Genomic DNA, 27,391 nt, shown 5'->3' with positions numbered 1-27,391 from the left:
CAGATAGTTTTCGAGATACAATGTGGACAGAGAGACAGACATTTAATTCTTGCTGCTCTCAAGTGTTAAGCTTTGGTAACACTCAGCCAATAAAATACAAGGTAGTGATAATAAAAGGACTACACAATGTACATAACTTATTTGAAATAACTCTTTACATGTTTAGGGGGACAAATTTTAAGTAAGGCTTTTTTAAAGCGCTTAATGATCACAGAGGACTTTCCTATGTAAGCATTCAGGTATGTAGCAATTATGTACAAACATTCCATGATGCAGAGTTGTCTCCAGGATCTTTAATTTGTGTAAGGCCTTTTTAAATTTGCTATATATACAATGTACAATATCTTGAGATGCAAATTTCCCTTGCATCTGAAAGGAAAAAGTAAAAATTATAAAATTGTTAGCATTACACAGGGATGTCCAATAAAACTCAAAAAATTGTAAAAAACAGTTCAGAATTGTGGCAGTAGTAACAAGAAAGTACATAATAGAGTGGATTAAAACAATAATCCATTTCTTAATTGGTACAGGGTTAAAAGTGTATATTTTTCTATAATATTAAGGAAGTTGGGTGTAAGTCATGAATTACTAGTGATAGATAATTAATTAATAGTTTATTCTAAATTATTTCACACAAAATTAACAGTAAAACCAAGTAAATTTTTAATTAAATTTAGTCACCTACAATTGTAATTGACATTGTTACGAATTGTCTGGTTAAATGAAGGAGAGTAATAATGACAACTAATTATATGAAGAGTTGGATTGATAAATCTTATCAATAAATATGTTATGTGTATTTAATTTAAAATTGTAATTATATTCAATCTTAAGCATTCCAAAAGAAGTGGCTTTAAAATACCCCTTTCCAGTTTAAACAATTGACACCATTTAACCTTTCAAAACTAAGTTATGATATTAACACACAGGTGACAACAGTATACAGACGTTATTATGTCAATGGTGTGTTGAAAGTGGCATTGGCATGTGGCTGCCCATCCAACCGTTTTATACAGCTTTGATTTAATAATAGAACTTTGTGCAAAAATAATTCAACTGAAACCAACGAATTCTTGTCAATAACAATCTGTACAATAAAATTGACATATGTTTAACACGTTATACTAATTTGTAACAAAATAAATCATCTTAGGAATAAATGAAGTCTAAAACTACTTATTGTGCTATATTTAAAATTTGGCACACACTGTTTCATTTTTTGAGGTAACATTACAAAAGTAAATATGGCTATAATTCCCTTATAGAGTACACTTTAAAATACTACACATGAACTAATTACAATATATACAGACTTAGTAGTAGCATTTAGAAAAACATTGTTTGTTCAAAAGGGTAAATGATTTTTTAGTTATACACAACTGTTCATAATATAAATGGCTTTAAACATATAATATGGACTAGACTTAATTTCAATGGTTTAGTTAATTGGAAAGGAACTATAATTAATGTCATGTTAGATCATAAATTACAAGAGTTAACACTACTTTTATCTTTGGTTTGTCCGTTTACATTGGTAAAGATTACTTCTAACAATACATTTATGAGAACTTTCTTCAAATAAACTTTACTTGAGCTAAATTATTTAATGATACTAAATTAATTAATGTTCAGATCAGGAGGGAGAACACTAGTTTTTAAATCTTACAGAAACTCAGCAGCTAAATGTTGATTTTTATCAAAATAATTTGCACATGGAAATTTTAACAAAAACCAATATAAAAATGTATTTATCTGAATTTTGAAATAATGGATGATAGTAATTGGGGAGGGAGGAGGAAAATATTTATTTATTAATTTAGAAAATGCTGAAGAATGACTAACACTTCTTGATATTAACTCAGAATGAAATCCAGGATCTAAGGTACTGACAGAGATTCTCTCATGACTTCCTCAGTCTTATTTACACTTTTTAAGGTAAGAGCAGCTGTTGGATAAGCAACAACATATAAGAAAATTTATATTCTGTACAACAGGTTCTAACAGAAAGGTTCAAAAGACTTGAAATTTGATGTACAAGTTCCTGTAGGTTCAAGGAAGAATGCTATTGATTTTGGGGTGAAAAAGTCAAAGGACAATTGCTATAAATCTTGGTAGACAGATATCAGAAACTTGGTATATAGGTTCATCTTGGTCTAAAAAAGGAGCAAATTAATTTTGGGGTCAAAAAGTGCAAGGTCACACTGTCCAGCTGCCTGTGTGAAACCTCTTCATTAAAATATTCTACAAACTTCAAACGTGGTACATAGTTCCTCTTAGTCAAAAAGATCATACAGATTTTAAGATCAAAATGTCAAACAGCAGTCCTATCAATGCATTAACTCTTAATAGAAAAGTTTATATTTTGGTTTTCCTTCTTTCGTAAGCAAAAATTAACAAACTATAACCCTCCCTTCTTAAGCAATGTAATAATAATAATGTCCCTGAACAAAAAATCTAGAGCATTCTTAGTTTGAAGTTGGTTTTTGACAATAGAAGGATTGTGAGGGTCAACGGGTTTATCCAAACAATTGCCATCGTTCAGTGATACAAAAAATATCACTAACTCTACGTTTCGAGATCTACAATCTGATCTCTTCCTCAAGTGAACAACTAATCTAACACATAACTACAACAAAGGTTAAAATAAACGCTCTGGTATGATTATACCAGAACGTTGTGACACACGAGTCAGGAATCACAACAATCATGGTGTGTGTCAACTCCATGCACACTAACTATAAAACATGCACTTAATCATCAATTAATCACACATAATTGACCAAAGGCCAATAGTATATGGCGATCATCAAGCAGAAATAAGATGGCTTGGATTTTGTATCTGGAATCAATTTTGCTGTTGCACAGTTATCTGAGGAACAGGGTGACTGATTTCGTTGTGAGGCCAGTACTTGGATCAAGAAAATTATTCCACAAAGCCCAGTTTGACAATAGACAGAAAAAAGGCTACGTCAACTCTTGGGAAAAACAAAACAGTCAAAATCTCACCAGCCGATTTAGACTACTGTTGTACTTGACTCAGTATATAGAGAAGATTACAGAAATTTTAAATAGGGAAACTCTTAAAATTATTGAATCACGTCACAAAGAAGACTAAACCTTAAATAAAAAGACTAAACTTCCCGTGCCAGTTATTATAGAACTGTTACGGAATATGCACCCAATGCAATTATTTTGAGTTAACAGGATCAAATTTACCAGTTGCAGTTATAACCGTAAGAAAATAATACAAAGCACATTTATTAGATAAATTAAGGTCTAAATTAATTTCTCACCTTTCTAAAATCCCCATATTTATGGCCTTTCCAAAATCCACAAACCCTAGTATCCCTTTCCAGCCTATAATTAGTTCTTGTAATTCAGGGAGATTGCAGGGAATTGTTGGAAGTCCTTTTGTAGAATTCAAAAACCTTGAAGTTGACTGAAAATTATAAGGTATTAAGTTTTGAGACTGAAAGTCTATTCACAATATACCAGTTCCAGAAACTTTTGAAATCATTGAGAACTTCCCGTGCCATTAACTATAGAACTGTTAGGAACCATGCACTCAATACAATTATTTTGAATTAACAGGGTCAAATTTACCAGTTGTGATTCCTGACTTATGCGTGTCACCAACACCCTGGGACGATTAGTGTACTTTAACCTAAATTGTATTATGTTGTAGGTTAGTTATTCACTTAAGGAAGAGATCAGATAACAAATGTCCAGAAAAATCCAGTTTCCTTTATCTAGAACATGTTGCACAAGGTAAAAGATTGATCACAAATACCCCCTCCTGAGCTAGAAACTCTGTTTTGGGAAAAGATCAACACATTTGTTATTTCAATCCAAAATACTCTCATTAATTGAGATTTGTGTAATAAAATATCAATAGTTATATCATGATCCAGAAGAAAATCATAGTGATAAGTAAATTACATCTTTGAGAAAATAAACAATGGTCTGAAACCGTATATACTGTAAAGGTTTTGAACTAATCCAAAATACATCAGACTTGATTTGGATTAGCTGAACTCCACTATACGCTTTGATAATGATTTAAAATACTTTTAGTTCATTTCAAAGGATACCAAATTTTTAAATCTAACATGTAGGGATTCCAGAAAAAAACTGATGTTCTTGAAAGTTGAGAAATATATGCTTGGTTTGCAAAAACTGAATTGAACTTTTAAATCTAGTAAAAAAAAATATTATTCGTTACTTCAAAATCCAAGACGTCATTTAGATGAAAGTCATCAACCAAGGTTACACATACAACTTTGGTGTCTAAAGCCCATTTCAGTAGTGATGTTGCTTCGCTCATTTTAGTTAGATGATAATCTCATTGACATGTAAAGGCCCACATAGTGCTCGTATTGTTAGAAAGAACCCAGTACAGATGAAATTAAATACAGTAACAAAGCTATTTACAGAAGCTGTCAATATCAATGCTTCCTAGCCATGATTGCAATACCAGAATTATATGGCAATATTAGTTTCCTGACATTAAAACATTATAATGTACACCTATTTAAGCAAACAACCATTTTAATAGTAAACCTATCAAACATATTTAGTACAACACAGACTAATCAATGTTTATTAGGCTAGATATACATTTTGTGTTATTCACTCTCAGGCAGTACCTACGTATGAGAAATATTGGTAGTGTATATATGTCAGCTTTTGAGCAATTTTCTAATAATCTAGAACTTGAGAGCCAATATGCACTGTATAAGCAAAAATATCAACAGATTGTATTTTTGAATTTTTATTGTATATTTTAAAGAAAATTTTAGCAATAAACCAAATTTAGAAAAATTCTCTTTCTAAAGTGAATTGAAATAAATTTAATTATTTTAAACATAACGTGACAAATAAGTTACAGTGTCTGAGGAAATTGTCTACCTAAAATCATAGATAGTTATCGTAATAGAGGTTTCAATTTAAAAAATTAATAAATATTAACTAAATTTTCATACAGCATAAGTCTAAACTTGATACATTAATTAAAAATGTTATACAAATGCTTGATGAAGGGATTCTTAAATATAAATTTTCAACACCTAGCTCAAGTGATTTGCAACACTTACAAGTGATTTGCAATTACTGTCCAAATATAATCTTAAATAAATAAATAAATATATATATATATATATATATATACATATGATACCTTCTGTAAACAAACTCAAGAAATATGGTTTGGAGAGTAGTAGTCTATGTTCCGAGGGCTACTCACATGTACACTAACCTTATAGTTGAGAATGGCTGAGAAGACGCAAATAAAAAATACATGGAATGCATTTAAAACATAGAAAGATAAGTTTTCAACAACCAATATGAGTGTCTTTAGTGAACAAATTATTATAAAAATATTACATTAATTTGTACCATCAAAAAATTATGTTTTCTATTATTCAAAATATATTGTTCAGTATAATTGACAGCCCTTAGACACAATTCATATTATTATATAACTCACAACTGCTTAATAAATACAGGTATAAAACAGATAAAAAAGAATATAAAATGTTACAGTTAATGATAGAGAGTATCAGAGTCTTGGTTAATAATAAAGGAAGAAGAGCACATCACAGCACAAAACAAGACAAACCATAAAATTATTATTTTATGTAAACTACTTTCTTTTTTTCTTTCTAAACACAAACTTTCTTACATTAATAAAAATTTGTACTAACACAAAAACATAATCTAACAAAATATCAAAATATTATATGCATAGATTATATGTAATTATTACTTTTCTAAATAAAACACAAAATAGCACATATCTAATGCGATAAAATCAACATCAGATTTAAAATGTCAAGTCTTAACATCGATTACATTGAATAAAAAATATAACTTTTAAAATAGTACATATACAACAAATTCTGAAAATGCTAAACTGTATAAAACAGAATATCAAATCTGATGTACAAAATACATCAGCATCATGTTATCAGTCATTAATTTTTATAAATATTGGGCTGTATAGAAGCCAATAGGAGTGATTTAAATTTAATAATTGAAACAATTACTATTTACTAATCAGAGATTTTTAAGAAATACAATGGTCATTCACTAAGTAACAAGAGAGGTAAATAAGTAAATGTACCTCAGAAACATGTTCAATAGTTTTAAAATATAATAGTTTCAGTGCGCTAAGTTGGCATTTTTGTACTTTCTCATAAGCTGTTCAAGAGAATTTTATTGCAAAACGGTGTGAAAGCGGTGTAATTTTCTAATACCTGCTATAAAGAGCTGGTATTTTCTAAAACCAGTTGAAGTTGCAACTTTCTGTCTTGATTAATTCAGAAGAATAGGTTTATTGAACTGACAGCTAAACAAGTGCATATGAGTGTCGGTGTATAATATTCAGAATTAGCTGCAGTAAAAGATAACACACACATCATAGTTTAAAATACATTGTTTCATTGAACAAACATTCGGTTGGGTTAACATGTCACAAAGCTTTTATACACCATTTTGAGTCCTTGTCTACATGGTAAAGCCTCCTATGGAAACACACGAGTTCATTAATTCCATCATGCTAACAGTATTCTGGGATTTGCAAGAGCCTATTTATTGTTACTATATTAAAGATCAATGGACAATCAACAACAGTGTTACGATGATATGGTTAAAAACAAAATAAGGATTGCCATTCAAATGAAACATCGTACTCTTGACTAAAGGTTTAATTTTGCTTCACGGAAATGTTCACCAGTACACTTCAGGAACACCTCAATAACACAGATAAGAGATCCTTCCATATCCTCCTATCCTCGATTTTGCCCCATAGGAGTTTCATTTATTTGGACCTCTTAGAGAGGCTTTACGTGGGAAACATTTTTGAACCAAAAAAGAAGTTAAATATAAGGTGCAAAAGTTACTTTGTGATCGACCCATACACAAAGTAGAAGAACAATTAATTGTAGAAGTGTATAAATGTTGCTGGGACTAAGTTAAAAGATAGCCAAAGTTTTGTATAAATTAAAGAAACAATTTTCCATTGCAGCAGTTTGTCATGTTATTTACTGAATGACCCTCATACATAAAGTTTAAACATAACATATTTGAATATTTGTTTCAAAAGTTGATTCTATTTAAAACTGATAAACAATTAGTACAAATCTAAAGTGTTTTAATGTACTAAATCTATTGTCAGATCATTTTAAACAAACACAACATATAAACCAAACATTTTAAGACAGACCCAAGAAACTTATTCTAACACAAGTTAAATTAAAAATTAATTAGCACCTAAATGCAAAAAATGCATTAATTAAAAAAATGGTAAACACATGACTAACCTTTACTATGGCACTGGCAAGAAAGCTACTTAAAATAAGTAAAATAACAAATAAAATAACAAAATTATACAGGTGAAATTCACATAAGATCAATATAACAAAACTACTGACACATATTGTACACAAAAGGTTAGGAGTGGGAGCGGTCAAGAGCTGACTCGATGATGGATGTTCCTGTCTGGACCATCCCTTCCATCAAGTTGAGACAGTCTTCCAGGGAGCTACTCTTCTGTTAACCAAAACACAAAAATGAGCACAAAAACATACAAGTTGAAAAGCATGCAGTTTCAAATTACAATTTTGTTTTTAACAACTACACATGTATTCACACATAGTCCAAATTAATAACAAAAGTCAAACATATAAATTAGAAATAATTCCTATGAATACAGTATTCCTGAATTTTAATCAAAATATTTTTAAATGTCTTGATCTTTATAAGATAAAAATGAGAAACTAATCCAAACTGCTATGATCGTAAGAGTTAAATAACTAACAATAAGGAGTATCATTATAAAAAATAATTTTTTATCAATTAATTATTCCTTTAAATATGTGATTCTCTCTGAAGATATTTCACCACTGGTTCACAAAATATCATAAAAAAATGCAGTCCAAATTAGAATTTCAACCTGCGCAAGACCTTATTCAGCACCTTCTTGAAAATCCACGAACTCTTCTTTCACCCCTTCCATTTTTAGTTATTTTTTGGAGGTACTACATGGAGGTATCATTTAATAGTTATTTTTCATACTATATTTTATAATTTTTTGCATTAAAAATATGACCACACTACCAAACTTCCTTGCAGTTGTAAATTTATTAGTAGAAGTATTTAAAATGAATAAACATTTGGGGGGGGGGGAGTTGATACTGCATGTAATCATATCGCATAGTTTTGTTTGGGGCACAAACCCATCAAATCATATTTTATGAGAAGGAGATAGATTATTGATCTTTTACTATTATGTATAATTTTATTAGCCAGAAACTTTACATAGTGAAAACAGAGGGTTGGCACTCAAAACCTCTTTTCAAATTTCCGGTTCCGGTCTAAAATTTCCGATTCTCTAAATCAATTTTCAGAAAAAATAAACAAATGCAATACTGTCTTTAACCCTTACCCCGAGGGGGTTCCTATATTCTGTATGGTAATGTCATGAAGCTGTGGTAGTCTAGTAAATTTCGTCCCAAGTGATATGCGAAATATTTGGTGATGATTGATCGCTACCACCTATTTTTAGCTCCTTAGTTTTATTCTCTGTGTTTTAATGTGTCAACATAACAGCGTGTATCTAATAATTTTTGTTTCTGTGGTGTTTGGAAAATAAGTGTATCCTATTGGTTCGTAAAAATAAATTAAACAAAAATTACCAACACAGTGCTACCGTGAGGCAGGCTGCAGTCCATCACTGTGGGTTAAACTCGGCGGTGTACGAACTTTCAATATGAGACCACAATTTTGCCGGTACACAAAAGGTTGGTTCGTTTTAACTTTGTTTGGCATTTTGGGAAAAAAAACAAGCATAAGAATGTCTTGCTACTTTAAAGGAATCTTCAGAGATTCAGGGAAATGAAAACATTTTAAAAACTAAAGTCATATCCTCTATCTTCCGTTTTTAAATTATATTAATAGAAGCTTATAAAATGAGCTTCCTGAATATGTTCCATTTACATAAAAATGTATGGATGTATATTTAGAGTGAATCTATTTACGTACAACTACAAAAAGTATGACCTAAATATTAAATAAGAATTAGCGATCATCTGTCTATTGCCGAGCAGCTAACGTCTGCACACAGAACCAGCAGACACGATGACAAATAGAGACATAAAAAATACAAACTTCAATTAAAATATTGTTCTTATATCCCATTATTTTGTTACTGTGTGTTTCTAATTAGTTTTATACACAAAGAACTAAAAACATATGTCTTAGCGATCAGTAATTTGCACAGGCTACTGCCGTTCAGTTGTTCACGAATAGACACAGCAGACCCCCCACGATGTGCCAAAATAAATAAATAAAATACGAATTATAGCTAAAATATTATTTGTTAACTCATTGGCCTTGTATCACGGAATGGTTCCGTGACAGCTAGTCTGGGCTCAAAATTTATATCACGGAACCGTTCCGTGACAAGTACAGCGCCATCTAAATAATTTTTTTTAACTCCTTTTTCAACCAAATGTTAGTATAAATTAGACTAATATTGTTGTAACACACAAAGAAAAACTGCAATACTACAGTTAATTAAAATTTAAATAAATAATAAGTTACTATAAGAGTATTAGTGTACTACAAGAGAAAAAAATCAATATTCTTGGAATTTTCAGTATTTAGAAAAAACATTTATTCTGACAAACTATGCATATATATATATATATATATATATATATATATATATATATATTCTAGTATTGCTAGGTAGAGATATACATTTCAAATAAAATAAAAGCAACAACGGGGTATTTTATTTTATATTATTTGAGTAAAAAAATTTTAAATTTAAAAAATTCCAAAACTTTTTTAGTTTGTACAGAATTATTATTTTTAAATTATGACCAAATATAGCACTATCTATTTATTATTAAAGCCCATTTCATGTTAATCCAAAAAGATATAAAATATAACCAAATAACTTGAAAAATAAATTTTTTATAAACATATAACAAAACCCCTACGTTTTTAGCATTTTTAATAGGATAACTCCAGTTGAGCTGATAGTAAAAATATGTATAAGCCAATGGGTTAACTCCAGTAAATTGTAAATTTGGTTACTATCCACATTTCTTCTACAGAAAGTACAAATGTGTTGGCGATAGGTAATTTGCATACTGCCGGATCAGCTGCCATTTGCGAATGGACTTAACTAGATTTGAGATTCAGTTTAACACATCACTAGTTGTAATATTGAGAAATCGTGATTGTCCAAGAGTAAAATACTGCAAAAGCAATCTGGTTAGTATGGAAATAGAGTGACAAGAGGCGTAGCAAGTACTTTTTGTGATTCAATGTTTATTGAAATTAAATTCGGCTACTGCCATTTATACAAATTTAATTAATGTGTGTGTGTGTGTACAGTATATATATATATATATATATATATATATATATATATATATATATATATATATATATTTATACTGTTTATTTGTAGACAAATAAATTGCATGTCTAAAAATTGTTAAATTTTATAGTGAAAAACCATTGAATTAAAAAAATTTGTATAGGCTACATGGGAAATGTTATATTTTGATTTAACATTTAATTTTGTATAAATGTACCAAACTTTAAACCTCTAGTATTTCAAATAAATAATGTACATATATAATCCAATTAGGTACATTTGCTAAAACCAAGTTTCTATCATCATTACAGATAACACCTTATAGCCTACTTAGAAAACAAAGCTGAAAATATACCTGCATTTCAGATTAAATATACCAGCAAAGGGACACATTTAGAATACAAAAATAATATAGGTGTGACTTGTAAATTATGAATATAAATTACAAAAAATAATAAGTCTGCTCGCAATAGATAACTCGGCTGGTCTTTTTCGTGTAAGGTACAACCAGTATAGATGGCACAGCTGGGTCTCACGTAGGTTCCGACCAGCGATAAATTGCAATTTTTAGTTCCAAACGAGTTAAAGAAGTTCTCATCTATCTCTTTGAAAATAAAAACAAATCAAAATATTATGCAATGAATAACAAGCATAAAAACAAATTTTAAATTATATTTATAAAAGGAAAAGTATGATTAGACATTTTTCTCGTTTCAGCAGTACCTGAAGATAGAGCCACTGTCATCATGGAAGTTTGAAATATATGATTAACCATAGAATTAAGTACACATACCTTAAAATAGAAATCCTTGCAGACAAAAAAATTAGCATTGTTTCTATTATTCCAGGCTTTTCTCTCACTTGATTCTGCTATATGACATGAGATCATATTGCGAGAATTCTCGCCATTTGTGGAACATTTGTGCGAAAACTTCTGTTTTACTTGAGGGATACTTTCTAATGTCACATTAAGCCTTGGTTTCCTCAGTACAACATTGGTCTTGTTTGTGATTAGCTTGGGAACTTTATTTAAAATCTTTGGTTCAATAAAAGCTGACTTCCTCTTGATGGGTGAAGTGGCAGGAGAGGGTGTAGTGGACCCCAACACTGAAGACGATATGCTAGAACTGTCCTCATCACTGTCATTGTTTAAAACTCTATCTGCCATTGATGTTAAGGAAGATGACTTGGGAAGATGGCTTTCACTTTCTGAAATTGAAGAATCTTGAAAACCAATTGGAGCAGGAAAAACAAGGCTCTGCTTCTTAAAAATGTTCTTAACATCTGATGCTCTCCCTTCTAAACACTTGATTTTTTCTACTTGACTTCTAATTGATTTAATCTGTTCCTTATTCAATTTTTGGTTTTCATTTATTCCAAACTCAGGAACGGTACTAGTGTTTGATAAGTTATTCATAAAAGAGTGCATTTTTGATTGTTTCTTGCTCACTGCATTCTTAGGCCTGTGATTAGCAGAGTGACTTATTTTACACTTAGACACCAGTTCTTCAGAGAGCAGAGAGCCAATTTCTACACCCTGTAGCTCAGTGTCATGGCATTCACCTTCAGACGAGCTCTGAGTCTGCAACAAGTTGATGTTTGGCAGAGATGCTTGCCATTTTTTCACCTAGAACATTTTGAACAACTGTTTGATTACACAATTTTAACACACTATGGTAGCTTATAGTTAATATAGTATGGTTTGTTGCCATTTTAGTAGTTTATACACAAAAATTAATAACATGTTTGATAGTTTGGTATAATCTCAAATCGTCCATTGAGCTAGGGGGACCAGAGGGCATAGACGTATTTAGGATGACAATTGGGGGGGGGGGGTTGTTACCAATACAAATTTTCCGTACCTCTCAGTCAAGCTGGGGTACAGGAACACCCCTCTCATTTTAATAAGAATAAGGTTATCAAAAGGCCTCACAAAAATGAAAAGTTATTAGTATTGGTTGGTGTGTTCTCAATGTAGTGAATAAATTATGCCCATATAGGCTAATTTCTGATTATTTTTAAACTTCAACAAGCTTAATGAAGTAAAAATTTAATGTAGACAATTTTCAAAGTATACATTTATTATAGAATTATAAAAAAACTGTTTTTATTGTAATTTTTGAAAATGAACTTTTCTTTATTTTATATAATTAATTGGCTATAATTTATTTACCGGTACCTAAAATTTTTTTCCAATTGATTTACATTTCATAATTTGATTTTTGGACATATCATAGCTGGTTTATGTATAAAAAATATCAAATAATTCCATTATTATGTTACTTGGTTTATGAAAATGTTCATAGAAATCTTGCTTTCAGAGTTTCATTGATATAAAAATAAAAGTTTATCAAATAAATCCAACAAACTACAACATTGGATTCTATCTATTCTCAACAGCTGTTTAGTCAAGGAAACTCACTGAATTTCCAGAATTCAAAAATCTTGTTTGTGTAGAGAACACACAAATAAAAACTATTTGTGTTTTATTTGAAGCTGAGCTAGTTTGCAGAATCTCTGAATCATCACTGTAGGGTGCAGGCACACCCTAATCTATCACATTTGGTAATCTTATCAGAATAAATAAATGGACAAGTAGTGATGAGTGTCCATTCACAATCACTGCATACAAATAAAATTCCTTAGACAATCATTGTTCAAATATTCTAGTCCATTAGCAATCCATTATTTTCCACTGGAACTTTATATTTCCCTCACTTAAAAACCATTACTTTAGAAATGGAAATAGTCACTATTAGAGGTTTGAATATTTTAGTTGATGGGTTAATAATTAATGCATTTTCAAGTATCAGTATTAAACTTGTTACTATTTCTACAAATTAATGTACTATGAATTAAATTATCTTTATTTAATATGGCCTCATTGTATGACCATAAACACAATATGTCTGCATTTTATTGTTTGTGATTTTGTAAGCACTGACAAATAATGTTTAAATTGCAGCAGAAAATATTGAAGAGGTAACTTTATTAATAATTAACCCTAGAAGTGTGTCCATGTTACCAAAGATAAAACGTCAGTCCATTTTTGACGTGTTGCAAGGGTTTTTTAAAAAAATCGTAAAAAATACTTAATATCAAGAAAACATATATTGTTATATATTGTTTTTCTTCTCGGAAGTTGTACTATTTGAAATAGGAATAAATCTTTTGATATTCTTTGGTTTAGTATATATTTTCATGAAAATAATGAGAAATTGCAAAAAGTTTTATATGAAAATTTCAAGTTTGGACCTCTGTAAGGTATTGAAATATTACAGTAAGGTCAAAATGTTAAATGTATAAAATGTAGAGAATTCTATGCCAAATGAGAAAATATATTAACAATTTCTATTAAACAAAAATTGTAATTTTGCCATTTGTTTTTTACATAAGCGAAAATTTACAAAAATGTACAAGGGTTTGGGCTTTTCAATTTTGTTACCTCCAAATGTGACTATATATTTATATGAAAAACAGTTTTCTATTGTAAATTATACATGCTATTTGAAAACACTAAAAGTAAACAACAAAAAATAAACTATTATTTTATTATAAGCTTACAAAAAAAATCTTTTGAAAAATGAAAATATTTTTTAACAAAATTCAGAAACAAGCTAAAAATGTTCACTTATACTTTATGTTTATGTAATTTTTGAATATACCCTTAGTACGTATGTTTGTTTAGCTAAAATAAAATATAAGATATGTTCAAATACTTTGAGAAGGAACTGAGTTATGACATTTTTTGTTAACAGTCGCACGTTGAAGAATTTACTCATAAAAAATAATCTGGTTTGCAATGTAAAAAAAAAATATGAAAACCTTTTTTAAATTTTTTTACTTGTTATATTATGTATGTTAGCACATAATGTTTGAAAGAAATATACTCAATAATTTTTGAAATTGAGTAAAAAATAATTGTTGTGCGTCAAATATTGTAAAACCTTGCATTGTAAAATTTTTGACAATATATAAACAATAGATATTATAGTTCAAAATAACATTGTTTTATAATGTTTTTGTCATTTCATATGCATTTATGCAGTTGAGTATTTCAACCTGAAAAAATAGAGACCTAAATTATGAAAATCGGTAAAAAAATAAGCTCGTGGTGAAATAAAATGGTCAACAATGGCCGACAGGGATGGGTTGGGTTGGTCTTGATGCGACGCCGTGATTCATCTCTTTCGTTACGCACTGCCGGAAACCTACTGAACTAAATTTACCGTTGAAAGATTGTACCGGTAGATCGTTTCTTTCACTTTACACTGTTTTTTTTATTTTCTTTATTGACAATAAATAACTGTGTGAATGTTATTATACTAACCAGCATAAAATATGCTGGTTTACAACTTTAGAATTGTCCCTTTTTAGAATATTCATAGTAAATCAACTATTCGTTCTAATGACTTTCTGTTTGTACTGGAAGAAAGAATATTTCATTCTGCGTCTATTGACATATGGCAGCACTGTTTGCAGGCAATACGTAACTTGCTGTGATTGGTTTAAAATGACGTATTTCTTTGACCCGGCCACCCGTGAAATTCAACTCAAATGATGACTTCTTCAGAAAACATTTCACCACGACCGTAATATTGAAGTTAGAAAATAAAAGTTTATATGAAAATTGTAGAGTAGAATCTCACAATTTCAATGATACCAAAAACATGGTGATTGTTTGAAGATAAATAATTATTTTTAATGAAAAAACTGAACCGACATACAATATGCTGGTTCCGCACAACACACATAAATTACAACCGACATAAAATATGCTGGTTCCACACTTCTAGGGTTAAGGGTAAATCTCACAAAATAACAGAATTTCAGTTCCTTGGAAACAAATTTAAAATCAACATAATATTATAAATAATAGTGAGAAGTTTTTATTACTTAGCAACGATATATCTTTTCACCTAACTTATTTCAAGACCATAAAAGAACTATTTAAAAAGAAATCTATCATATTCAGTGTTGATTTAAAAGTCCTTAACTGTTTATGGCCTGTTGTGGTAATATTTTAAATATAACTATTGCGTAACTTATTAATTTAAATAATAATAATTATAAACACTGGGAGATTGTCTTCTTCTAATAATAAACTTTACAAAACAGAAAAGACATACTTTTCTTCTAATGCTGTGGAGAGAATCAGTCATCTAAAAGTAGATCAAATATGTCTAAAATAAAACTGGTATACACATAAGGTGATATTTGTAAATAAAAAAAAATCGATTCCGTGCTTCAAAAATGTGTAGTATACAAATTAAAATATTTATTAGTATTTAAAAAGTTTCCTCCAATTACCGGGTGTCTTTTCTAAAAAGTCGTCCCCATCAACTTTCTTATGAATATGGATGGAGTGATTTACTTTGAGGGATGTTTATATAACGAACCAAGGGGGTTTATGTTGTATGAAAACTTTTTACTCCCCCCCAAACTCGGGCATTGTGGGGGTAACAAACAATACAGATATTGTTGAGTGATCTCAATCAATCAAACACTTTTCAATTAACATCACCGTCTTCTGGCCACATAGAAATACTTTGCTTACAATACAATTAACTTAAATTAAACTTTATATATATATATATATATATATATATATATATATATATATATATACACAAAAAATTGAATATGTAATTCCATAATATAATTTAATGTTATACATAACACAACAGTATTCATACTCATTGAGACTTATACTTCTGATCATAAACATATACAAAACATTGTATTTTTATAAAATTTTAAGTTTTAAAGTGAAATCCTGAACCATGTAGATTAAATAAGTGTAAATGTTTTAATATTATAACTTTTATAGACTATTTTGGAACAATAATCTAAAATAAGTTATTAAGAGGTTTTGTATGATTTAAAGTAATGAAGGTATCCGGCCAGACAAATTTATTATACAATTTAAAAGAAGTAAAACTACTGTACAACACTTCAAAGCGCTTTCAACAGAAGATCAGGAATACTACAGTACATTAAAGAAGTCTGGTTGAAGAAAGGATTTCCTGTTCAAAAATAGAACCAAGCTCCCACCAAACTCCATATTTCACAAGAACAATCACAGATGTCCTCTTGTCTGTTTCAATCTTTCAATTAATTAGACCGTCTCATTCAGTTATTAGTCACAGATTTCTTGATATACAATACATTAAATACGAACAATGCACAGAGAAATTATTGGCTCTTTAAGTTTGTTAACTCAATTTGTTATTAATATAAATTATTTTTTGTGCTTGATAACAATATAAAACATAATCTACTGTATGTTTTGTTACAACAACTTGAACAGAACTGTTAACAATTTACAGTTTTAATATTCAATGTATTTAATTTATTCTTTCTTTTGTTAACTGTTAACACTAATGGAAGAGAAATTTAAAAAGTTGAATAATTTTTTTTCTCTTTCTGAATTAATTTATAGCACCATATAAGCTTCATTTCCTGTGATTTCATAGATTCACATGTTATTTATACTCAATTTACATATAGCAAAAAATACAAAAAATGTAATTTTATTAATTTTAATTGGCTAAGGATTAGTAAAGCCTATCACTTGAGAGGTTAAAAATTTTCATTTCTATCTGTGTGTATGTGTTAATCCACACAATACAGTATCTTGAAAACGAACTGACCTATAGACTATAAAATGAAGATTGTGTATAACAAACTTAAAATTTTGTACATTTGTGCAGTTTTGGGTGATGGAGGGATAGAAAGTTACACAGAAATTTTGAGAAACTAGAATTTGTTTTTGGATAAGGGGTCAGGGTATCAAAAATTTCTGATCAGAAACACATGGAGAAAATTTTAAACTGTTTTACAAACCTACACCTGTATGCACATTAAAATAACACAACCTTTAGCATGCACATCCATATAACCATGTACACTCCAAAACAATATTAAAGCCCCCAAAACATTGTGTGTACTTATTTTGGAATAAGGGGTTAAAAAATAGGCAATTTTATTAGTTACAATAAATAGAATTTTTCAAAACTACTCAAAAATAGAGTGGAAATTAATTATAATGGAAATTGATGTTTTAAAACTATACTCAAATTCACCACATAATTAAATTTTAAACATTAAATAAAAATATATTACATTTACTGTGTATTAAATATATTTGTATATTTTTATTACTTTCTCTATATTAATAAAAATAAGTTTTTTAACAGCTGGTGTTAAGATAATTTTGTGATAAAAATTAGGTGTTTATTTAAAACCATATCACAAAACTATATACACATGTGAATGTTGAGTTTAGCTCCAGTTCACGTATATATTGGGCTTTGAGAAGTGGAAAATAGTGGGGTGAATAGCCTAGAAGGTACTAAGGAATATGTAATACTTAAGTTTCATTTCTAAATAAATTTTTTCAATGCAAGTGCTCACTTATTCAGAACTCCATGATAGCCCTTGCATTTTATAAACTGCGTTTAGGAATCTCATGAGGTTGGATTAGGCCTATGAGAAAAAGTGAAAATGTAGGTTTACACAAAATGTAGTGTTATCTTTATAGGTTTGTGAATAATAAAATCATGTTTCGTGTATGTGTACAATTTTAATTGCTGTACATAGTAGTCAGTTGTTTTTAGGAACGTTTTTTCAAGTGCTATTTGCAAACAAAACTGGAAAATGTTAAAAAATGTTTTGGTAAGTACTGTAAGTTTGTTTGTTTTGTTATGTAATAAATTAGCATTATATGCATGTTTTATGTGTTTTTAATTAAAAAATTTTGTATGTAAAGTATATTTAAAAAAAATTAAGAACCTATCTACAATCGTTTTGATTTTATGGGTGTTTTAGTAAAATGTTACAAAATTGCTGAAATACGATTGGTATTTTAAAGCAGTACCTTGAGAGAAGTATGAAAAATGACCAAGTACAAGGAAGATAATACACAAACTACTATATCTTTGATTTAGATTTCATACTTTCAATAATATGAACTCATAAAGTAACATTTTGGAGACTCGAAAACGTAAGTTTTCTGACCAAGTAAAAGATCAAACTTAGGTGATTTTTTAAAATGACAGTGTCAATGTGATATTGGATTTCTAAAATTCATAATTTTTGGCTATTAAGATGTAAAAATTTAAAACTTTTATAAAGAACTTAAATAGAGTAGTAAATGTTAACATATTTTATGGTGGATTGAGAATACAACTTTAGTTTAAAAAAACATCAAATAGTATGACACTCACTGTCCTTAAATTAGAAAATAATTTTTAAAAAATATTAAAAACATGCTTATACATGGGATACAACAATAAATTGATTTTTACTTTAAATTCATATAGAACTTCAATTTTTGTTAATATGCTGTAATATATATAGCTCCTAGCCATTTAATGTCCAATAGCATATCTTGACAAAATTAATATTTATAATTTTCTAGTATGAGGTATATAATTTATTTAGGTTTTTTCATAAATTCAAACATACTAAATTTAAAAATACGGTACTTTGGGATTATACCGACCACACCCAGACATGAATCGTTATTTCACATTTCGTTTCTACTGATTACTAGATTAGCGTAGAACAATATTTCGTCAATATAAAACAGGAATTGTCTTATCGCAAACACCTCCCCATCCTCAGACAGAGGTCAAAGTCGAGCGTCTAGTAGATAACGTGATTGCAGAGTCTCGCCGCCCGTTCAGCTGGTGCATCGCTTTGTTGTACTTCCGTGTTTTACCTCTACATTTCTCCAAACACAAAAATTCAACAAAAACAAACATTTACCAAACTAAACTTTTTATTAAAAAAACACTCAAAACTTGTTTTTATTCTTGATCACATTCCGCCACCCAAAATGCGAGTGCCTCCGGCCATCAGCGCGGGCTTCAGCAGCACCTTCGGTGCTGCCCCGCGCTGATGTCGACGAAAGAAAAACATCCCTCGAGATAGTACCTATCAGTAAAATATCAAATTCTAGAGGGGCTAATCAGAAATATAAATTGAATTGTAATGGAAAGGCAATGATGTACCGTGCAAATCACGTGATGCCGCGCGGCCTGCCGTAATCAGGATTCTCGAGAAAGATAAGATAACAGCGACAACAATACCGATCACAATACCTGGAAATGCTTGTAAGTTTGTAATTTTGTAATTGAAGAGTTGTTTTTTCGTTCTATCATGTTTGTTTCTATAAATTTCTATTTTTGTGTTCTTCATACTGGTGTGGTCGGTATAATCCCAAAGTACCAAAAATACCTTTAGTATTTACCTGACATTATAAACCCTACACATTTCATATTTCACAAAGGTGAAGAGTCAAGCATTAAGTAAGCACAGTGAGTAGATCTAAAAATGGCTTATGGTATTGACTGTACCAAGAAGGTCAAATTTTTTTATGTCAAGAAAGCAGAAGGCAGAGAAAAGAAACAAGCACACAGAGTTAAAGATGCCAGTGAAGTGATCCAGGGTGTCTCCTAGTCATAATTTTTTCACTGACACAAGAGAGTGTCTACGAAAATAGAACTAATTATTATTAAAATAAATTCTTAAATATTAAAAAAAAATATGACAAAAAATGATTAAAACTCACTTTATCATATGGATTATCATTAGGCAGATCTATGTGCGAAGTCTGCGTCTTCTGGTATCCACTAGTCTTGGCCTTAATACAAGAAGGTTTCAACTTAGAACTTGTCCCAATTGGGGTCTTGACTTTTACCTTTCTAGGTAAATACTGAGAACAATCTAATTGTGGACTGCAGTGGTTAAATGACTGAGAAGATACATTTGAATTAATTATTTGATTCCTTAGATTTCCTAATGGTTTATAATTTTTATCTAGTCTTGAAGAACTGCTAAACATTTTACTAACTGGACTCAAACATTTGGCTTCATTTGCTTTTGGTGTAGAATGGTTTTTTGGTGTAAAAACTTCTGTTAAAGAGCAGGTAGAAGTTTCTATTGATAAACATCTCTCTTCTTTTACTGGAGTTACTTGTTCACAAACATTTATGTCCTTGGTTAAGTTTTTATTTAGTTCGGTTTCTTTAATTCTCCTGTTTATTTCTTTTTCTAAGAAGTCAAAATCTATACTTTTGAACTGTGATGACAGGTTTTGGGAGTTATTCAAACTACTACTGTAATTCAAACTTATTCTTTGTAATCTTAACGAATCAATAGTGTTTTTTGCTTCTGCTAGTTTTAACAACAGGTTATTGTAGTTCCTCTGTTGTGCATCAATATAAATGGCTTTTTCCTGAAGTTCATGTTTCAATTCCTGAATTTTCAATATAAGATCTTCCTTGTCCAAAACCATGTCGATCTCATCAACAAGGCTTCCCGGTTCACTAATCTCTACTGTCTTTTGTGCTAGTTTATTTCTTTTTCTAATAGCTTCAGATTCCTTGATGTTCATTATATAAGCTTTTACCTTACTTTGGACATGATCGTAATTCCTCCTACCACTTGCCAGACTTACAAAACTCACAGATCTCTGAAATCCTGAGTCTTTAGACTTTGTTGTTGAAGACAATGACTGACTGTGGATAGTTTCACAGGACATTGTGTTAGCAGATTTCATTGTTAGAGGTAGAGGAAGTATGTTTGATACATCATGCAGCGATAAGCATTTTCTAAATTTATTATTCGAAGATTGATTCATATTATTGGCAGATTCCTCATTTACTGATGTTTCATTTTTTTCTGTGATTTCATACATTGACTGAGAAGCCTTTTCGTTTAAAAAATTGTTTTCCAGGGGTGTTGGACCATGCTTAGATGGACTGTCACTACAATCAAACCCTTCAAGATCAAGTGTCGTGTCACTACATTCACTCATACTGAGACTATACAGCGATGGACGAGACTCCTCACTAATCAACTCTAACATCTCGTTATTCTGCCAACAATCTGGTTTTATGGATACTTCATTGTCAGTCATTGTTTCTGGTAAATCACCTAAAACAGAATAAAATAGATCATAAGATTTGTGACAACTTTTAAGGTTCACAACAATATTATAATACATAAATGTAAACAACAACTTAATATTAACCTCTTGAATCTTGACTTTAAGACCAAGTGGTCCTGCAACCTTTAAGTATGGGTTAATAATAAAATTTCCATACACACTATTACTAATATTTACTACTTAAATATTACAGCATACTGCCTATTTAACCCACATCCAGGGAATTGCCTCGACTGAGAGTTTGGTGCTTTCAAAAGTCCAATCAACTCCGATCGCCTCCAACTGCTTTATGATTGCTCTCTGCTTTGTGCTGCCACCATAAGGCTAAGTTAAAAACTGCTAATGAAAATATCTATTAACAGTATTGTTGTCCTTATTTATTGAATGTTTAATGCCTAGGAATGCTATCTAGGAATAATATCTGAAATTATCAATCTCTTCATTGGCAGTGATTCAGTCATATTTCATCACAATTCCTTCCAACAGTCAACCTGCTGCTATCTTATACTACAATTACTAAACCCATATGTATTTTCTGCAACTTTTGTTTTTTTTTATTGTAGCTGTGATGTTCAGTTGTTTTTACAGTTCTTTGTACAAGATGTACACAAAAGACAACACACATGTATATAAATGTAATATAACACATATAAAGATTTTTTTATTTGGATTTTGTTCACTTCATAGACTTAATAACTTTTGAAATAACACCATATTTTAGACTGTAATAATTTTACAAAAATGTTTAATATATAACAGTTTTGTTCAAATAGAGTTGTTAAAATAATAAAAATATGATACTGTTCTCCCACAGCAGGATAGCCAAAACAATTCAGCCTTGTAGTATTAAAATATTCAAAACCCCCTTAAGTATTTTATTCTAACTAACTGGAGGACAAACATCACTCTCTAGTCACTAGTTAGAACCACGAAAGAGAAAGAATAGCGCCTGCCTCATGAAAATAACTACTAAAAGAGATTTAATCAATCAGGAATTGCAAAAGATGCAGGAACAGCGAGATGTCCAAAAAGGCTGTGCAATGGAAAACAAGACTAAATAATGCTAGGAGAAACAACTAATAAACTTCACCATTGGGGTAGAAATTGTTGACAAAATAATGGAAAACAGAAAAGGCTACAGAAAAACCTCTTACATTATTCTTAATGGCAGTTGTTAACCTATTCTCTTAACTTAATTGCCCAGCCCTTTTTCATGTGAATGTTGATAACCCTGTTATCCCCCTCTTCTTATACTAACCGAGCTCCTAAGCTTTGTCAGTGTCTAAATATTCCTTCTAGAGATGAGAGTATATTGATATAGGTTTTGACTCTATGGACATTTAAACTGATTCCAATGCAACAAGCAATGAACCTCTGAATTCTAGGGATGTTCCAGTGACAGAAACACATGAACCAAACCTTCAGGAAAATTACAGATTACCTAATAATGCTGTGAGTACAGACTATTGCCCTTTGTGTAATATATCAAAGTCAACTCAACGGTAATTTTGGGCACATTTTAATTGATTTTATGAGTATATTTAAAGAAATTGTTAAGAATGGTTTTAGATCATTTTAGCTAACATGGTTAAAGTAAATAATATCTGGACAAAAATATTCAAATCTAGAGAAATTTTTTTTATGTAGCTTTGTGTAAATGTTTGTCCTGTCTTTGAGAAGTTCATTCATTCATAATACAATTTTGTTTAAATCTAAATATCTTTGAGAAGTTCATTCATTCATAATACAATTTTGTTTAAATCTAAATATCTAAGACTTTGTTTTTGGTTATTCACTACCCAAAAACAGATATCTATTCCAAGCAACAACAAAATTTGTAAGGTACATACTCTCAGAGTTACAAAATAAGACCCATTTAAAACAAGGGATAAGTGCAGGTGTTGAGTTATAAACATTCAACCTTTTAGCGAGTGTGAAAAAATGTGTTTAAATAGTCATTAAAATTTTTATATTTGTAATACATATTGATAGAAATTCATGAACTGAACCTCAGGAAAATTACAAATTACCTAATAATGCTATGAGTACAGACAATGACCCTTTGTGTAATATATCAAAGGCAAGGTAATTTTGAGCACAAACAAAATTAATTTTATGAGTAACTCTGGCCTTTATTTGGAGGTAGTAGATGGCAAACCTCTTGAGTTATTGAATGAACACAATATTTTTATCACTGTCTGAAAGGGATATAATTTCCCACATGGAAGGAAAAACTAATAAATATGCTCATGCTAATTTGTAAAATGAAAATTAGTTATTTCTCAAAACTAAAACACTGGGTTTAAACCAGCCCAGATGAAATATACTGCATCTTGGCTGTTATTAACATCATGCTAAATAACAAAAAAAGAACTCTATGAAACAATGCTGGAGTACAGATCCTCTACTAGAATCCTGATATTTATTTCACTAATTTTAGTTAAGACAGATTTTTCCTGTTGTTGCGTAAGATAAACTTTGATGACAACTCACTATCAAATGGTCAAGGCAAATGGTATAAAATACTTACACTAACTGAAACACTGAGACGCAGGTACATGACCTTATTTAAACTTAAATTTAAAAACCTAGTGACAAAAACATGGTTGGATGGACTAAGGTTGGGTGGAAAGCTAACTTTCACCATAAGGACCTAATTTTTCTATTGCAATAAAGTTATGTTTCTTTTCTCCATAGGCCAAATTTGGAGTTTTTGTTTACAATTATATTGTTATGTAGTTATTCCATTAAAACTCACAAAATTAATGTATTTAACAAAGAAATTATATATTTTTATTGGTACGAATAAATTTCAGTATGTAAAGACAACGTAGGTACCAAATAATTAACGGTCCATACAAAATATTTATTATATATACATGCATTGAAAAATGCTTGTAAAACATAAAAAGTCCCTTGCCACTATATATATTTTTACCTGCCAGATCTATAATTAAGGTTATTTTACATAATTTTGGATTTCTAAAAACATATGTAAAGGAAATATAATTTCAACATAATTAGTTTAGGTAGGCAAGTACCATTTCAAATTTTCAAAGTGAAATACCCTTTGAATCAATATTTCAAAATTTGTTGTATTTTTGTGTATATAAATAAAATGGCCTATAAAGCTTTTTATATCTAAATTTGTTTAGAAAACAAATTATCACTTTTTATAAGAATCAGCTTTTACAATTTGTAAAACAGAAACAAGACTACTGTATTTGAGTTACTGCATGGCAATATTTTTATTTTATTGAATGTTTTTTTTTACTGTACAAATTAGTCAATTCAGTTAATGAAAAAATTGTAAGAGTTCTTCAAATAATGTGTAGGCTATGTTACAAAGATCTAGTGAACCTCCACATGAAAAAGACCCTGTCACCACAACAACTTTCAACTGTCACTTTTACGATGACATACCATTTTTAATTACCTAAATCTAAATTATAAGTATTCAATACTACTGAATGAAAAGACAAAAAAATTTTATGATAAAATGGCAAGAAAATTCATTTTTTAAAGACCCAACATGATATGTAAATTTATGAAACAAAACATTTTTTCATTCTATTCTATTTAAGAAAAATTTTGAAAAGAAATCTAATTTAAGTCAGTAGGCCTAGAGGAAATATCTGTAATCTATTGTTAATATTTGGTGTCGAAACATTATCTGTATATACCAATTTTATCCAACTCGGTTTTTATAACCTTTTACGGGTAGATATTTGAGCCCAAAACAGTATCCTACAACAAAAAGAGTACATGTAACCTATTTTAAATTCTTAAAACCAAAACAGATATAGTTTTTCATAAAATTCAGAAATAAAGAATGAAATTTAATAGCTTGTAGTGTAGTTTCTTTTTGGTTATGATTTTGTTTTAGGGAATTATAAGGCAAGGAGAAGTCCAAGTCCTCTGATTTATATACAAAGATTTAAGATTCAATGTCTCAAAAACCATGAAGACCTGTTCAATATATATATATATCTTAAAAATTAAACTAAATAACTAATCCAATTTAATTCAGTTGCTCAAAATTGAGGGGATTGGATTGGCTTCAATCCAAGTTCATTCTTTTAAATTAAAGGAGCCTAGTTAAAGACTTCGTATCTTGCAATCCAAAATTCATGCAAATACACAATTTGAATAGTAGTAATCTATTTTTACTTCCTTTTTTATAAGAGGCAGTGTTTGGATCTAAACAAATATGTTGGTTTAAATAAACTATTTAACGAATAGATGAATTTGCTTAGCAAATAGTATTTAAATTGTACTGTTTGAAGGAGAACAGTAGCCAGTTGATACTACCTAATGGCGATTATGAACAGACACGTGTAAAAACTATTCATGTCAAGAATCCGTACCCTACCCCTATATTATATTTGTAGGTTTAGGCTATAGTTGAATTTGTCATTTTGTAATGTTATTGTTAAATTGATGTTATTAAAAATTGTAATGTATTACACTTGTTGTTAATGTATTTATAATTGTTTCATACAATAAATGTATAAAATTGAATTTGGATCACATGTAGGCCGCTTTTTTAAAGTCTCCCCATCATGTGTTTGGTTATTGACAAGAACAATGATGTACATGTGTTCTTTATTTTACAAGGCACATTTGGCGGGTAGGGTAGGATACCCTATCCTTGAAAATAGTTAAATGTAATTAAATGTTATTGTTTTGTTTGTAATTATATTACATTTTAATTAATATTAATTCTTATGTGTTAATTTGTAAGAATTAAAACTAGAAAACTAAATTGTTGTTTGAAATATATATTACGTTATTTGGTCCGACATTTTGCTTTCAGTAGGTTTGATGGTTGGATGGTCATGAATATGGATGATTGGATATCATTCGACAATCATGATCCGATTGTGGCCATGGCCCCTTGTAATGCAGCCTTTACTTATGTCTATAATTTATCCTATTTTAATTTTTTGCACAATAGAAACTTCAATTAGTTGTGGCAATTCTTATATGATTAACCTAATTCCACTTAAGGGTAGGGTCCAATAAGCGGACCCGGTGTTTTATATCGAAATTGGCAAACGATATTACTTAATCATAACCATCGATATAATCAATCGATACTGATTAATTATTTTTAACAATTAACTTAAATAATCTATATGAACAGCTGTAAACACTTTCAAATAATACAATTAAGGTAATATTTTAAATGTCACATAAGTAACATTGTGTATTAAAAATGGCTGTCAATCTTAGGAAGCTTCACGAAATTGCTTTAAAAGACAATAAAACATGTTTTTTATGGCTTCAGAATGTTGGGTTAGTACCTAAGAATCCATTATGTGATATTTGTGGAAAGGTAACAAATGTAACTGTCAGAGGAGCTAACATGGTCGTCTTCAGATGCAAAAAAGAAGGTAATGGTAAAAGTTATTTGTTACATCATTAAATTCACATTTTAATTTAAAACATATGATTGTTAATACTTTTATATCGATTGATAGTCTATGATTCGATATGCGAATATTAGGTATCGATGATTATATTCTTCGATATAAAAAACCGGGTCCGCTTATTGGACCCTACCCCCACTTAAATATAATACAAATTGTTAACAACTAGATTATACAGCTACATGTTATTCATGCATGTATGCTAACTAACTGCTTCATACAATTTCAATTACCTTATTTTCTTTAAGAGAAAGTTTACTAAATATACCAAATTATTTTCACTTGCAAAAAATTCTGGAAACAGAACAATTTATATTATAACCTACTGTTTGGTAATATTTGTTTTAATTTACTGCAACCTATTACAACTTACCTCCTTCACCAAAGCAATTCACAAAATTCTTGTCATTTTTAGAGCACACACAATAACTTAAGACACTCACTACTTCCTTCCAGTTTAGCTACTGGCCGAACGGCGGTTACGGTACTGAATTGTGATTGCTGAATTTGACTCATAACACAATGTTTGCTTCTATTATCACACAACTCAAATTATCTTAATGGTGATTGTATTGTGTTCTACTCGAGCTCGAATGATCTTCGTCGTCCTTT

The 27,391-nt window shown here is 29.7% G+C and overlaps 1 protein-coding gene across 1 annotated transcript; it reads right to left on the bottom strand.

Annotated features, from left to right (window-relative positions):
• Positions 1–597: 597 nt before the first annotated feature.
• LOC124361007 lies at positions 598–27,391 on the bottom strand. The gene is made up of 4 exons (XM_046815046.1): positions 27,153–27,391; positions 19,968–21,334; positions 11,184–12,017; positions 598–7,548 (listed from the first exon to the last, which is right to left on the bottom strand). The coding sequence occupies exons 2-4, from the start codon at positions 21,315–21,317 to the stop codon at positions 7,450–7,452; spliced, it is 2,283 nt and encodes a 760-aa protein (XP_046671002.1). The 5' UTR covers positions 21,318–21,334; positions 27,153–27,391; the 3' UTR covers positions 598–7,449.

Source organism: Homalodisca vitripennis, chromosome 1 (genome assembly GCF_021130785.1).
Source record: "Homalodisca vitripennis isolate AUS2020 chromosome 1, UT_GWSS_2.1, whole genome shotgun sequence".
Taxonomy (NCBI): domain Eukaryota; kingdom Metazoa; phylum Arthropoda; class Insecta; order Hemiptera; family Cicadellidae; genus Homalodisca; species Homalodisca vitripennis.
This window is presented reverse-complemented; position numbering and strand designations above follow the sequence as displayed.